Source organism: Gobius niger (genome assembly GCF_951799975.1).
Source record: "Gobius niger genome assembly, chromosome: 6".
Taxonomy (NCBI): domain Eukaryota; kingdom Metazoa; phylum Chordata; class Actinopteri; order Gobiiformes; family Gobiidae; genus Gobius; species Gobius niger.
In genome coordinates this window covers 18,243,847-18,260,298 of record NC_136857.1, presented here as the reverse complement: position 1 = coordinate 18,260,298, position 16,452 = coordinate 18,243,847, and the positions used below count along the sequence as shown (strand labels likewise).

Sequence of the window (16,452 nt, the reverse complement as noted above, 5' to 3'; positions counted from 1 at the left end):
CTTTGCATTGTATGTTTGTTTGACATGACAATCCCAGACTGCTGTAGCGGTTCATGGTGGGTTGCATGCATTGCAATTCAAGGACATTTGAACAGATCCTTTCAAAGATTGCGATGATCACAGGGACTAAATCAGGCGAGTGCGCAGGCCAGTTTACATCCTATCACAGGGATGCAGCCGCCATGAGAAGAATTCTCTCAAATAAGTAAATTGAAATGATTGTGAAGAATTCAACATAGAGAACGTCCTGACATGCAGTCCCTGTTTCCTTAAAGGCATCCACCCACAATAAAATCGTTTTGCCTCATGGCAAAAGCGCACTGCTCCTTCGACCACTGTGTTTGCGACTGAAACGAGTGGACACTAGCCCCTTCCGTTGGGCCCTCACTCACCCCACTGTGACCCTCTTTAACATCACCACCCCGTTAAAAGGAAGTTCCCACGCCCCACCCTGTTCATCCATGGTTGCTAAGAAAAGGTGTCACTCCAACGTTACCCTGCCCCTGAACTACCATAGTGATGCTTTGATGTAGATCAGGGGTCACCAACCTTATTTCAGCTGAGGGCTACTTTAAGAGCATAAAGTTGTCGAGGGCTACCAGTTAAAAACAAATCCTAAAGACTTAAACGTACACTTTTCACTTAAAGCTATTTTAAGATAATATGGGGTCAATATCCTATATTTTAAACTCATACTGAGTCACAAGAACCGAAATAACTGTAATTTTAAGAATTTGATTCAAGAAAATGAAGTGTTTTACACTTTAGAAAAAGTCCCAAGGGCTACTGGACATGCCCCAAAGGGCCCCTGGGTGCCCGCGGGCACCACGTTGGTGACCCCTGATGTAGACCAACATCAGAGGTGGGTAGAGTAGCCAAGTAGGTTAAGAGTAATGTTACTCTGAAATGTTTCACTCAAGTACAAGTAAAAAGCAATGACTCAAACAATGACTCAAGTAAAAGTAAAAAAGTACTGTGAGAAAATGTTACTTGAGTAGCCTGCTGTGAGTAAAAAAAGAAGAAAAAGTCAGATTTTTCTTTCATGACACCATAAATTATGTGAAACAAAACTTAAAAGAATTATATTTCCAATGAAAATTCCCAAAAAATGACATGGAAATACAGAAAAAAATAATATTTCTATAGAATAAGGTGCACAAAACCTATTTTTAGATTTAAAAAAATTAAGCATTTGCCACTTAAATAATAATAATAAATAATCACAGTGGAAAAAGCAACAATTGTTAAATTTGACTCAAGTAGAAGTAAAAAGTTCCATATGCTAACTACTCTAAAGTTACTCAAGCACACTTGAGTGTATCTAAACTGAGTACACAGGGCTAATCCGTCTACAATTTGTTAATAATTAATATATATTTTCTATTGTCTTAAGATTTGTAATTTCCCAGATAACAATTTTTAACCATATTGACAAACTGACATGCTTTTACTTTGGAAGCTGAAACCGGATATCTTGTATTTTTAGCATCGCTTGTCGAATTAGCACAAAAGCTAGCCAGCTAGCCTACGGAGGCTAACATCTCTCCCACTTACCAAATTTAACCGATGAAAAAGCCGTTTTTATCTCCCAGTTCTGCTGAACCATTATAAATTGTTGTGATTTTAGACGCATTATCGACGCATCAAAATGTCCCGAGGAGGGACCGAGGAGGTTTAAAAAATGTGAGATATTTGCCGGCTACACCAACAAACTGGTCGCTAACGGTGGCTGTTCGCTCTGGCAGCAGGGCAAGTGAGAGGTGGCTGGCTAAAGGCACCATTAAGGCGGCTTCAGACCCGGCGGTCGAATATCCTCCATCCGCTATAACAGGTAAGACAGATCTAATAGCCGAATGACATGTTAGATTTAAGTATTTTCATCTGGATTAGTTTGGTTTGTTTGCTTGTCAATGCTTATAAACAACAGCAAAAATCACAAAACTGTTCACAGCGGAGTGGCTAAGTAGCTCACACCAGCTTGAATATATTTCTGAAATATCCGTTTGAGATAAAGAGCCTCTCTCCTCTCGATTGTACTGGATTATCGATCGATCGGTTTGCGTGTAGTTAGGGTTGTTTTGTTTGTAGAAAAGTGGCTTTGAACAGTGTTTTAAAACTGTAAATATGGCTGACATTTTACTCACGAAATAAGGACACGGATCTGTGAGGCTTTGCTATTCTTGAAGCTGATTGGTTCTTGCTCCCATCAGTCAACTTTTGGTGAACACTGATAGGATGTGGCTTACATGTTGTGGCCAGCCCAAGTTTTATTTGCCAACAGAATGAGATAAAGTCGAGAGATTGTTTTTCTTTTGAATTTTTTTGTGTTTAGATGTGAATTTTTAAATACAGTTTATTAAGTGTTCTAATGATAAAATTACATCCAGTTTAGCTCCATGTTGGAGCCCGAGTGAGTATGGCGCCCTATCAAGTGTAAAGGAATGTTTACACACCACAGCACGAGCTCTATAATCATAGTCTTTCTTGCGTATCCCACAGTTGGAAACTTTGAACAGAAAGTTTTACCTGTGCCTAATAAATAGGAAATTTATTATGAATGACCCGCATTCATTTATGATTATACTGTTACATGTATTGCTATTCAAAAATATATTTTGATTGAGTTAGAAAATTACAATACAGAATTAAAATTTGTTCTACACAAATATTAGCAACATGCTATTATTATGATGATGAAGATGAAGATGAATAGCAAGAAACAGGGAGAGAACAAAACTCCTTTGCAGCCCGCGGCCTAATAATAATAATAATAATAATAATAATAATAATAATAATTAAAGCCGCAAGCGGCATCGAACGGCCCTCGCGGGCCGTGCCTCCTTTAGCGCCTCTGTTGCCACAACCGTACCAAGGGCGCCAGCGTTGCCACACTGCATTTTATTGCCCTGATGTGCCATTAATTGTTGTCAGTAAACATCAAAACAACATTTTTAGCCTCTCCATGTGAATAATGGCTCCAGCCTGCAGAGGGCGCTAGCGCGCCCGTAATCTTTTTAATTTCACAATTAGAATCAGACGGCCCTAACGGGCCGTATTTCCATGACCACTGTCCACAAGCTCCTGACAGGGGGCGCTAACGCGCTGTAATGCTGCATAATGTAAGATTCATGTGTCAGCCCCATTATGATAACATGGGGGCCCCCGGGCATTACCATGGCAACACCGTACAAAATACGGTATGGGTCCCATTGGCTTTTTGGATCGGGATGCCATCATCTATTTTTGTACCGAATTTAATCCATTTCCGACAAACTAATTTTTTTCCCATAATGCATTTTTTCGTCTGGACCTGGAGGGGGCGCTATCGCGCCTAATGTCACCTTTTCACATTTGTTGCGTCCAGGGGTGACAGGTCAACAAAATGTATATTTCCGATTTTAAATCGGAGTTTGTTTGTGCGAATGGGAGCGATTTTTAGTTTTTGATGAATCGCAAAATACTTCGGAAAGATTGCGGCTTCGCCGCAAACAAACCGAAAAACTTAGCCAAAAAATTTGGATAACTTTTGATGCCCCACATCTCGAGATGAGCTGGAGCGATTTTGAGCTCATTTGGTCAAACGCCCAAGGAGGAGTTCGTTAAAATGCGATGTCAGCGAAAACCATGACTCAGCATTCTCCAGGCTTCCAGTAAAAATGGCGGACTTCCGGTTTGTCAGGGGTCGTGGCCACCATAATATTTTTTGTTTGTCGTTACATGATGAATATCTGTACCGAATCTCGTCGCTCTACGACAAAGTTGACGTTGGCCCATATTGGTCCCGCCTCCATCGACGCAATGTATTTTTATTCACCATGGCAACACCGTACAAAATACGGTATGGGTCTGATTGGCTTTTTGGATCGGGACGCCATCAACTATTTTTGTACCGAATTTCATCCATTTCCGACAAACTAATTTTTTTCCCATAATGCATTTTTTCTTCTGCACCTGGAGGGGGCGCTATCGCGCCCAATGTCACTTTTTCACATTTGCTGTGTCCAGGGGTGAAAGGTCAATAAAATGTATATTTCCGATTTTTAATCGGAGTTTGTTTGTGCGAATGGGAGCGATTTTCAGTTTTTGATGAATCGCAAAATACTTCGTAAAGATTGCGGCTTCGCCGCACACAAACCGTATAACTTAGCCAAAAAATTTGGATAACTTTTGATGCCCCACATCTCGAGATGAGCTGGAGCGATTTTGAGCTCATTTGGTCAAACGCCCAAGGAGGAGTTCGTTAAAATGCGAAGTCAGCGAAAACGCTGACTCAGCATTCTCCGGTCTTCCTTTCAAAATGGCGGACTTCCGGTTTGTCAGGGGGCGTGGCCACAATAATATTTTTTTTTTGGCGTCACATGACGAAAGTCTGTACCGAATCTCGTCGCTCTACGACAAAGTTTACTTCGGCCCCTCCCCCATTGGCGTAATGTATTTTCACTTTTGTAGGTGGCGCTGTCGCGCCATTTTTTTTTCCCCCAATATGAAACACACATTTTAATTAATTTTTCACCGGACCTGAATTTTGGGCAAAGTTTGGTGAGTTTTCGACTATGTTCAGGGGGTCAAATTCCTGCTCAAAGAGCAGAAGAAAGAAAGAAAGAAAGAAGAAAGAAAGAAAGAATAATAATATTTTCGACAAAAACAATATTGTCGCTTTCGCGACGATATCATATTATACATTTTTGGAAAGCTTTCAACAATCCGCACGCACCCGTGGGGTTCCTGGGTGGATGACGAGCGCTTCGCGCTCGTCATCCACTATATGCCCCCATTCACACTATATACCCCCATTCATTTTAATGCAATAATAAGTATAAAAGGCCCACACCTCCGGTGTGGGCTTCACTGTTTTACACGGTGAGTTTACGGTTGACATGGGGACAGCGCTTCGCGCTGTTTTTGTGCGCTCCGCGCACTTAGGTTCAGTGCGCTGCGCGCACTGCGCTGTGATTGCGATTACAATAGGCCCTTGCGACGGCAGGCCGCTCGGGCCTAATAATACTACTACTACATGATAGTGGTCAATCATGTTGAATTCTGTGATATGCATACTTCTTATGCATAAGTCTACATTGTATTTACAATTTCATAACAAGGACATAAGTATTACAAATTCAACATGCCTCTGCACAACTTACTTTGAGTGTAAGGCTTACTGTACTATATTGTACATGTAGATTTGATACAAAACTTGTTACTGACATTAAAACTTTTGGATGAGCTACATTTTTTTTCTTGCTTCATTCTTAATTTCTTGATGAAAAGCAAAAATGTATGTTTACCTATTAAATTTGTTCTCTAATCAACAGAGGCGTTTGTGATTCGAGGCCTATGAGGAAACCACGTCGAAAATGCCAATCGGCCAGAGGGGGGGGCTGTCCCAATGGCAGGAGGTCCGGTGCAGTGGCTGGTGGACGTGGTGGGGCTCGCCAGCGCTCCCCGTCCCCTTACAGCCTCAACGCCTCCCCCAGCAGAGAGACGCTCACCTACGCACAGGCACAGAAAGTGGTGGAGGTGGAGCTGGAGGGCAGACTTCACCGCATCTCCATTTTAGAGCCATTAGAGGTCATCACTGAGGATGAGATGATGGCCCAGGACATTAGTGAGTGCAATAGCAACAAAGAGAACAATGAACAGCCATTGATACCAGCAAGTGCTGTCCAAAATGTCCGAAAATCTTTAACAAGAAAGAGAAAAGACTCAAAATACTCCCCGATTAAATCCCAGCCATCAAAGAACCACTGTCCACAGACGCCTGAAAAAGCACATACTCATCACATGAACCTCCCTGAGCCGAATTTTCGTGTCCTGCAAACTTTCAGTCCAGCTGCTGCGGCCCCTTTACCCACTGGTTATTACCGTTACATTGAGCGTTCAGTGGAAGAGCGGGAAACTGAAGCAGAGTATGACATGGACGCGGAAGACTCTGCCTGGCTAGAAATGGTCAATGCAGATCGTACTTCAGGAGGCTACTCTGCTGTATCTGCAGACTCGTTTGAGCTGCTGGTGGATAGACTGGAGGAAGAGGCGTACAGGGAAGCCCGTAACCGAGCGCCCTCTCAAAATGCTATAGACGATGATGCCTTCTGCTGCGTGTGCCTCGATGACGAATGCCTCAATAGCAACGTCATCCTGTTCTGTGATTCGTGTAACTTAGCTGTGCACCAGGAATGCTATGGAGTACCCTATATTCCCGAAGGGCAGTGGCTGTGTCGCTGCTGCCTCCAATCACCTCAGAAACCAGTCGACTGTGTGCTTTGTCCAAATAGGGGAGGAGCATTCAAGCAAACAAGCGATGGACGATGGGCTCATGTTGTTTGTGCCATATGGATTCCTGAAGTCTGTTTTGCTAATACAGTCTTTTTGGAACCAGTAGAAGGTGTAGCTAACATTCCTCCTGCTCGCTGGAAACTCACCTGCTATATTTGCAAACAGAAAGGCAGGGGGGCATCCATCCAGTGCAATAAAGCAAACTGCTACACAGCATTTCATGTCACATGTGCTCAGAGGGCGGGGCTCTTCATGAAGATCGACCCCGTGAGTGTGACCAATGTAAATGGGACAACATATTCTGTAAAGAAGACGGCCTTCTGCGAGGCCCACTCGCCTCAGGGCGACGTCCCCTCAGATGATGAGACAGAAGGGAGAGTGGTGGGAAGCAGGGGCAGGGCCAGCAGGGGCCGCAGTGCGTACAGAGATGGCCCAGCCTCACCCAAAAAAGGCCGCAAGTCAGAGGTCATGGACAAGAGTGACAAGAAGAAAGGGAAAAAGGGCACAGAGTCAAAGGCACAACAGCCATCATCACCACAAGTGACCGTTCCGCACATAGCCACACAAAGGTAGGTCGAGCTCAGTGATGTATGACGTTAGTTTACTCATAAATGTCACCAGCGATCAATTCCAGTCCCAGCTTGTATTATAAAAAGAATGTCAGAGTGAAGCACACCTGACACCTTCTTTTCTTAAACACCATTTCATTGTCCATTTTCCCTGTTATGATTCTTAATAAGTGTATTTCATTGTATTTTCTCTTCAGACTGAACAGTCTATGTAAAGGAGTGGTCTCCCAGAGGAAAAGCCAGTTCATGCAGAGACTCCACTGTTACTGGTTATTGAAGCGACAGTCGAGGAACGGCGTGCCCCTGGTCCGGCGCGTACATGCAAACTTTCAGTCCCAAAAGACCACTGAACCGGTTAGTCCCAAATGCTGCTTCTAAAAAAAGTTGGAAAATGTCAATGTCAAAGTTTTAATTTATTCCTCCTGATTCGGGCTTTATAGAACCGTAGTCATAACAACAACTGAAAAGGGTCTCTTCTTGAACTTCTGTTTGTCGTTTGTGTTATAGCCCGAGGTGGATGAGAAAGTGTCAGCAGCTAGAGAAGCACTGAGGTACTGGCAGAAGTTGCGGCATGACCTGGAGAAGGCTCGCCTGCTGGTGGAGCTCATACGCAAGAGAGAGAAGCTTAAAAGAGAACAGGTAGGCTCTGCCGATCAAACATTTGTATGAATTTAGATTGGATACAGATACATCATTTTTTTCTTTTTTATATGCTTTTATTTGTAACACTACAAACAAAAATGCAACTAAAAATGTTACTCAATATTCTGTTATTGTAAATTGGAGCATTTTTTTCTGCAGGTTAAAGTGCACCAGGCATCTTTGGAAATGCAGTTGACGCCGATGTTGATGCTGCTTCGTTCCACAATCGACCAACTTCAGGAAAAAGACACAGTCCAGATCTTTGCACAGCCTGTAAACATTAAAGAGGTACATTTCAACATTAAATAATAATATAGTATGCAAGTATAGACTGAAGTATTCAAATATCATTGATCATATTGTCCAAAGGTCCCGGACTACCTGGAGTTCATCAGCAAGCCCATGGACTTCTCCACCATGCGATCCAAGTTAGATAACCACTTGTACCGCTCCGTACCCGACCTGGAAGTGGACTTTAACCTGATGGTGTCCAACTGCCTTCTGTACAACTCCAAGGACACTGTGTTCCACCGGGCGGCGCTGCGGCTCAGGGACCTGGGGGGAGCCGTTCTTCGGCACGCCCAGAGACAAGCAGCTAGCACCGGACTGGACACGGACACCGGCATGCACCTCCCCGAGTCGCCGCAGAAACGAGACTTCTACAACTGCACATGGGAGGATGGTGAGTCCAAGCACTCTTGGTTTTCAGCAGCTGTGTTTTTATTTGGCCACGCCATTAGATTTGGGCATATTTGAGCGTTGACAGTAAATTGAAAACCTAGAGTGGCTTTTTCATAGATCCACTTTTCTCTCTATATCAACATAAAGCTTTTGTAATATTACTTGCTTTTGTTATGTCAACTTTATCATAGTTGGTTGTCGGGGTGGGAACCTCTGGGTACCTCACGACCCGATACAATACGCGATACATGGCTCACGATAAGGATACTGTCACAATACACCGATACTGTGATAATTGATGTATTGCACAAAAATAACCAACGTTGCATCACGATTTAAAAAAAACTTTGAACATGGATTTTAACATACTACGTATGATTCATCATTTAGATTTCTTTCCATGTCCTTTTTTTTTTTTTTACCTCTTTCTGTGTGAATAAATGATTCCTGATCCTTGACCACACTGAAGATGGGTCTATAGAGCTCTCAGAGGCATCACTTCATCACACGCAAAACCTAGATAAAGACTAAGATAAGATAAAAGATAAGATAAACCTTTATTGATCTCACAAAGGAGAAATTCACTTGTTACAGTCGGCGTTCAAGAAGATCACTCAGAGTCAATAAAGTGGAGCTGATTAGAGATTATTGCACATGTTACTTTACAGTCTTATTGTACAGTCTGACAGCAGTGGGGATGAAGGCTTTGCGGTAGCGCTCCGTCCTGCACTGAGGGTGTCTCAGTCTGCCACTGAGAGAGCTGCACAGCTCTTCTACAGTCCCGTGCAGTGGGTGGGAGGTGTTGTCCATGATGGAGGTGAGCTTGGCTAACACCCTCCTGTCCCTCACCTCCTCCACAGAGTCCAGGACCTAAAGACCTAAATTGACTAGATGCAAGTTGGTCATTTTATACTCACTACTGCCACCTCAGGTCTTACGCAGAACTGCAGTCTCTATATGAAGCTCGTGCATGAGGGTACTTTGGACCCGAAGTAACAGGTTTTTGAGTGACAGTGCAGGATTTTAGAGGCAGTTGTGTTGAACAGTTCTGGGCTCATTCTACACATTAGGACATGGCTGGAACATGTAGGGGAGGAAAATACTTAGCTTTAACATTTTTAAATTCTGTATAGTCCCATTAAATGAACTAGAAACCACAGTCCTATTTCAAAAGGAATCAACCACAAATTAATCTTATTCATAATTATAAAAACTATCATTCAGCAGTTTGTGTCCTGACCAAGACCAGGAGGCGGGACCACATTACACCGGTTTTAGAATCGCATCGGCTCCCTGTGTGTTTCAGGATCAACTTTAAAGTTCTTTTAATGTTTTTTAAATGTCTTAATGGTGTGGGCCCTCTTTCAGAACTGCTTTTACCTTATGAACCTTCACGGCCCCTTCGCTCCTCCGGCAGTTCCTAGTTATCCTCCTAGTTATTCCTCAAGTCAACAAAAAGACTCATGGCGCGCCTCTGGAACAACCTCTGGGCTCACAATACGTGAAAGCAAAATAGAAAACAAATGGTACAGCAGCAAGTAAAAAAAAAAGAAGCAGTGCAGGCCGTGCGCTCGTTAAGTGGTGGTTTCAGTTTCGCTTTCCTCACACAGAGGCTAAAGCACTTGGAACAGCGCGTTTGATTTGAAGCTCGTGTTTGAGCAGTTGTTTGGCAACTAAACAAAGACGCGCAGATATCATGTGTTTTGGAGGATGTAACTGTACCTGCGCGGAGCGTCTACAGCTGCAGTAGCGACACACATCGCCCTGTTTGGATGCGCGTGCACACGCACGGCATTCAGATCTCGTGCACTCGCATTGTTGTGACGGTGGGTTGTCGTCGGACAGCAGCACCACGGTCCATATGGACCCGTGGCCAATGCCCGCGGCCGGTGGGACGGTCACGTGGTGGCCCCTGGCCAATGCCCGTGAGCGGAGGGACCGTCACGTGGGGGCCGCCTGCGGATTTCTGGGAAATAAACATGGCGGCGCCCTTATGGAGCTTAGCCCCGCCCTACTCGCGATTGCGTTTTCTATTATAGATAATAATAATAATTATATATATTTCACTTCATTAATTGCTTTTAATTCGGGATTTGAAACTTTAATGAGGGTTTTTAGATGGTTTGTTATAATTTTTAGGGTCTCCCAGTGTCTCCCCTGAAGGGGGCCTCTGGCTCGGGAGCAGTGACAGGCTGTGGCTGTCTGGGTGCTCGGTGGAGGTATGGTGTCTCTCCTGGGTCAGTACCCTGTAGCTGTGCTGGACTACTGCTCCCGGCACAGACGGCTCCTCAAATGGGGCTTCCACACTTGTCCATCTGTACCTAGCCTTATATATCTAGTTATTTTACACTGTGTGTGTCTGTGTCTTGTGTGTGTTAGTGAGTGAGGGGGGTGTGTGTAGATGGTGGGTAAAAGGTGTGCGTAGCGTTTTCGTATATCCGGAGGGATGGGAGGGTGTGACAGGCATATTGTTTTAAATGTTGTAATCTGTAAAGCACTTTGCGATACCTTTCGGTATGAAAAGCGCTTTATAAATAAAGTTTGATTGATTGATTGATTGATTGATTGATTGATTGATTGATTGATTGATTGATTGGTCATTAAAAGTAATATATTTGTGTGAGTGTTTGGTCCAAGTGCTTAAAATTGTAGTGCTGCCCTCTGCTGGTCTGACTGAATTCTTGATCGTTATTGGCCTCTATGGACTGAAAGCAGTGGAGCGCTGCTGCATTAATATGCATGATTTCGCTCATTAATATGCACAACGGCATAAAAAAATTGATATCGGAATAAAGATGTATTGTATCGTCCCGCAGAATATCGCGATATATCGGAAAAGTGATACATTGTCACACTCCTAGTAGGCTGAGCTCCGCAGAGTGGTAAATAGCCTTGACAGTCTATAGATGAAAACATTTGGCACATTATTCTCCTCTGTAGTTGACAGTATCCTGGACCCGGAGAACCGTCTCCATATGAGTGTGGAGGAGCAGCTGAAGGAGCTGTTGGACAAGCTGGACTTTGTCACCTCCATGCGCATCAGCGGGGCACGAACGCGCCGCATCCGTTTACTCCGAAGAGAGATCAACATCATCCGCCACCGTCAGGGCCAACACCGCAACAGCCTCCACAACGGACACCTCAAAGACTCAGAGGACGAAGAGGAAGAGGAGGAGGACAAGGAGTCGCAGGGGGAGAACGGAGTCTCCTCAGACAAAGGTGAGCGACGATAACAAATATATATGGCACTTAAAAGGCAGTGTTTTGAATGAGACCAGCTGTGAACATGAGCTAACACAACATTGTCCTCAGGTAAATGAGCCAGGGCCTCCCTCACGCACCAACCCCACCACCCCACTGTCTGCAGTCTAGTAAGTAGGGGCCCAAAGAGTCTGGTTAGCCATGGCTGCCTTACAACTCCTCTCTCCAAGTGCACTGTGTCCATATCTTCTTACATTACTGTCATGGACTCACCCCATGTCATACCATCAGACATCCAGTCCCACTCTGACAAATGTGATTCTTTCCACACTAGTATCACAACCTTGGAGGCATGCCGTACAGAGACTATAATCCAACCTCCAAAATGTTTTTACAATAAAGGCACAGGGGTTACCAGCAGGGTACTGAAAGAGTCCCTGACATGGAATGAAAAACCTATTGTAAGGGTCTCGAATTGCACCAGAATCTCTTGAACGGTTCTTTGTGAGCTGAACTAAAGCGACCTGTGATGACGTGATCATGTGTATACTTTACATACACTTTGACTGTTGGTGGAAAACACTGTATGAACTGAGACCCTTTGCATAATCCTGTTACTGGGAGTATAGATTTTAATTGTACTGCTTGCATAACTGCTCTGTTGACTAGACTAGCACTATCAAGTATTTGAATTTGTTATTGAAGAGTTTAATGTTTGATGTTATGCAGAGCAGAACACGGGTTCTGTGTTTGTAATGATTATAACAAAATGTTAGCAAAGTTTCTGATTCACTCGCCTTTCATGTGCACAGGGTAAACCACAATCGTTGGGGCTGTGGATAAGGCCCTGGTTACGTTTCTGCATTTTGTCTTAAAGGCTGAGCGCTTAGGGCTTAATGCTGCAGAACATAGACCGGACACCGTGCCTGCTTGTGTCAGAGCCGAGTCGACTTCCGGCTCTGACAACTTGTTGAATGTCTCTCCCCCATCTTCGCCCACTTTCATGTTGTACTCTCCGATGAAGCCCTCAGGCCAAAAATATTGAAAAAAAAAAAAAAATGCACCCTCAGTCCCAAAATAATGACTCTTTTCTGAGCCTGTAAGGGACTCTTCCCCATTGCCCATACTTTGTTGAACCTGAGTTACATAATAAGTATTTTGTGTCTTTGCATGAGAAACTTGATAGAACGTGAGCTTGTTTTTGGAAATGTTTATATGTAACCAGGGCCTAAATGGTCAACTCATTCTCCAGTTTGAACACAACACCACCACATCACACATGTGGACTTTCATACCAAGGGCAGTACGCGCGAAGCTCAATCTGAATCTGTACTCTTTACTTTTGCAGAAGATTTCAAGTTCACGTCCCCTCCGACACTCGAACCTACAGGACCTGCCCCCCCCCCTCGACTTGGGGATGACTCTCTGGAGCCCCCCACCCTGAAGCCCATCCCGCGAGAGCCGCCCCCGTCCCCAAGCTGGGCCTGTAAGCGCCTCAAAATGGACACTGACCTCCCCACAGACTCCACACAGGACAATGTTTGCACTAAAGCACAAGAGAGGGCCCCGACCCCTCCCCCCACGCTGCACAACGAAACGGTGACCAACGGGCTGCCCCCCCTCGCCACACCACCGCGTCCCACCACAGGGGGAGTGGGTCGACGCACCTCTGTTTTATTTAAGAAGGCCAAGAACGGTGCCAAGTTGTTCAGAGAGAGGGAAAATCCTGTGTTGAACGGCAAGGAGCCTCTGGACGATAGCTCGGCACCCAACTCTACATCCAGCACCCCGTCTGCCACGCCCCTGTCCACGCCCTCCAACACCCCTCAGAAGAGCCCAGGACCCCCCAGCCTCAGCACACCGGACCTGAAGACCCACAGAGACCAGAGCACGGAGCAGGAGCAGGAGAAGGAGAAGACCCCCACCCACACGCAAGAGCACGGTAAGGGAATTTCACTCTGTCTCCACATACAACAGCAGCTGCGGCATGATCTTTGTACTAAAAACACTTTAGATTTGCATTATTTGTGCACTCTTAAGCATTCTGTGTAATGTATTTTCTTTAAGGCCTGACCAATGGCTTCAGCAAAATGAAAGAAGACAAGTCTGACTCAGAGGACTGCCCTTGTCCCATCCTTCAAAAAGAAATGTAAGTTTGACTGTAGTACTCTTCGTGTCTTACCTGTGGAACTGTTACCTAAATGCATTATCTGCTGTTGGTCGACAGCGCATCCCCACCAAAGCGGAGTCTGGGGAAGCCCGCTCTCTCCAAAGTCCCTTTACTAGAAGTTGTCAATGGGGACTCAGATTACACTGGTAGGGCTTATTTTGCATTTATAAGAAGAATTGAAATATGTGTGGGCTTGGTCATGTGGAATAGTGTATTTCTGTTTTTCCCACAGGTAATGGCAGCCAAATGTCCGATGATGAAACCGAGTTAGAGCCTTTAGATCTGGTGTGGGCCAAGTCTCGAGGATACCCCTCCTACCCTGCTCTGGTAATGAGCTGTTTGAGATAGTGTTTAGATATAATTTACTATCATCTTTTCGATCACAATTGGAAAAATAATTCATCATTTGTATAGATTTTCTTAACATTTTACTATTCCTTTACTATTACTTTTGCCTGATTCAGATCATTGACCCAGAGATGCCTGAAGAAGGCATGCTGCACAATGGGGTACCCATCCCTGTCCCGCCCAAAGAGGTGTTGAAATTGGGTGAGCAAAGGCAGGAGGAGACAGGCCTGCAGCTTTACCTGGTGCTCTTTTTCGACAATAAGAGAACATGGTGAGTGTCGACCTACAAGAGCAACCTGGACGCATACGGTCAGCGGGCTCTATGTCGGTGTTCTATGTATTTTATGACCATTCTTTTGGCTGTGTCTCAGTTTTTGCTACCCCTGGCTAAATTGAATCTCTAATTGAATTTTTAAACTGATTTTGGACATACAAGAGAAGTGTGGACCATTTTACCAACCTTCCCTTTTATTTCCCCCCTGTTATCATAATGGCAGCACAAATAAAACCCAGGCCACAGCCTCACACAGACACAGACCGTCTACTTCTCTGACAGAATACTGACACCAAATCCACCTCCAACTTCACCTTTTGTTCATTTCCATTTGAGATAACTATTCACCATATTCCGCCCCGCCCACTTTTGCCACTTTTTGCGTTGTCCTGACACTTCTTTTCGAGCGCAAAGCCCGTTCATTTAAACGGAGAACGAGGAAAAATGTCGCCGGTCAAATCTGATGATTAGGAGATTGATTTGTATAAAATGTCCAATGTTCATTTGCACCAACATCTCAACACTGCACCGTTTCTCTGCGTGGCCGAAAACGGCTTTGTTTTCGTGTAGTGACTGATTTTATGTGGACTTCTCCAGTCCCACAATTCATGGCGGCGCCCACGCGAGCCTCCAAAATAAGGTGAATAGTATCAACAAGGTCAGGAAGACTTGTCCATAGCTGATTAGTCTGGGCAGTGATCACATGACACTGATCCTGGGTCTGTTTTTTCCTTCAATTAGAGAAATAAAGCAGGAGGACAGTTAGAGTAGCTTATGTATTGTGTGTGTGTTTTCCTAGTTTTGGAGAAATGTAGTTATGAACTTGTAAAACGGCACTATATAAATGTATTTTGGTTCCTTAAAAATGATATTTTAAAGATGATACTTGTGTAAAACTCTAAATATGAACTATTTAATGATGAAAGTACTGAAGTGCTCAGCATCATGTCAGTCAATCTGCTTATGTTTGTACACAGTTCTGAAGGAGGGTGTATTTATATTGACAAACATATTGTTGTCCATGCCTCTCCACAGGCAGTGGCTCCCTCGGGACAAAGTGACTCCTTTAGGCGTGGACGACACAGCCGACAAGCTGCGCATAATGGAGGCTCGCAAATCCAGCATCCGCAAGTCCGTTCAGGTGGCCTACGACCGTGCTATGATCCACCAGAGCAGAGTCACCCACAACCAGGGCTTTGTGGCCCCCAGCTACCTGTAGAGGGCGCCACTCTCTCACTATGCATTTCCACTGAATCCTCGGGTTGGACTCCTCTGTTTTTAAAAAAACCACTAGTGTCTGGCACAGGACTGACGCAGCCTTCACTCTCAGAAGGACAAGCTCTCAATGAAATCAAGCTCCCTTTATTTCCAGCAGTCCGTGAAAGTGACAATTTAATTTTATACAAAGCGACTGCCATGAATCAGTGTCACAAAAGAGATTTATGAGACTAATGAATGGATCACTGCCATCTTTTTTACAATAGCTTTTAACTTTTTAACCTTTTACAGAAACTCTTGTATATTCTAGCGGCGTGTACATATGTAAGTGTAATGTCATAGCAAAATTTAATTTAATGTTGCTGTTTTTAAAATGCGTATTTCAATCAAGCCTGGAGGCGTAGGAGGTTGTGTATATTTGAGGAGGTAAAAGATTCCTGACTTGCTGCATTGATGTATTTTAGCTGGTCTTTGATGTACTAACATTGTGCTGTGAGTAAAGTATAGCACACGATGTTCTTTATATTTGAATTCTCTTTTGATACAGAGAGTAATAATTTATTTATGGAGAGACAGAGTTATAGAAATAAAGCTATATTGGTTTAAATGGAGAATGAAATCTTATTTAAAAAGCAAAAGCCAACACGAGTCCTCTCGTCTTCACTGTCGACCCCTGAAGAGTATTTATTATCTTGAACTGCAGAGGACTGTTTTATCAAATGGAAACACCTTTATAAGCTTCTACCTGCATAATTTACATACCCACCAAATACTTTGTCTCAACCAGTATTTCCTCATTTCAGGAAATCAATAAACTCTTTGGAATATAACTGTATTTTGTATTGTTTTATTTGATTAATTTTCAACATGCCCAATTACTCTAGCCCTGGAGTCCCCTGCAGGGGGCCTGCAGGCAACTGCTAGTGCTGACAGAGGCAATCACTAAGTGTTCGAAAAGTTCTCTGAGTAGCATACAGTTTAAATTTAAATGAATAGCTTTTTTATTTTAGACACATATTTTATCTTGTGGCTAGTTTTTAGTTTGCAATATGTCGCTCATTTGTTATTTACAAACA

At 44.0% G+C, this 16,452-nt stretch overlaps 1 protein-coding gene across 1 annotated transcript; it reads left to right on the top strand.

Annotated features, from left to right (window-relative positions):
- Window positions 1-1,517: 1,517 nt before the first annotated feature.
- brpf3b (bromodomain and PHD finger containing, 3b) lies at window positions 1,518-16,377 on the top strand. The gene is made up of 13 exons (XM_079557756.1): window positions 1,518-1,831; window positions 5,313-6,842; window positions 7,040-7,196; window positions 7,350-7,481; window positions 7,644-7,772; window positions 7,854-8,166; window positions 11,106-11,384; window positions 12,715-13,308; window positions 13,434-13,515; window positions 13,594-13,682; window positions 13,769-13,863; window positions 14,001-14,155; window positions 15,194-16,377. Exons 2-13 carry the CDS (start codon window positions 5,335-5,337, stop codon window positions 15,375-15,377), a joined length of 3,717 nt encoding a protein of 1,238 aa, XP_079413882.1. The 5' UTR covers window positions 1,518-1,831; window positions 5,313-5,334; the 3' UTR covers window positions 15,378-16,377.
- Window positions 16,378-16,452: the final 75 nt, after the last annotated feature.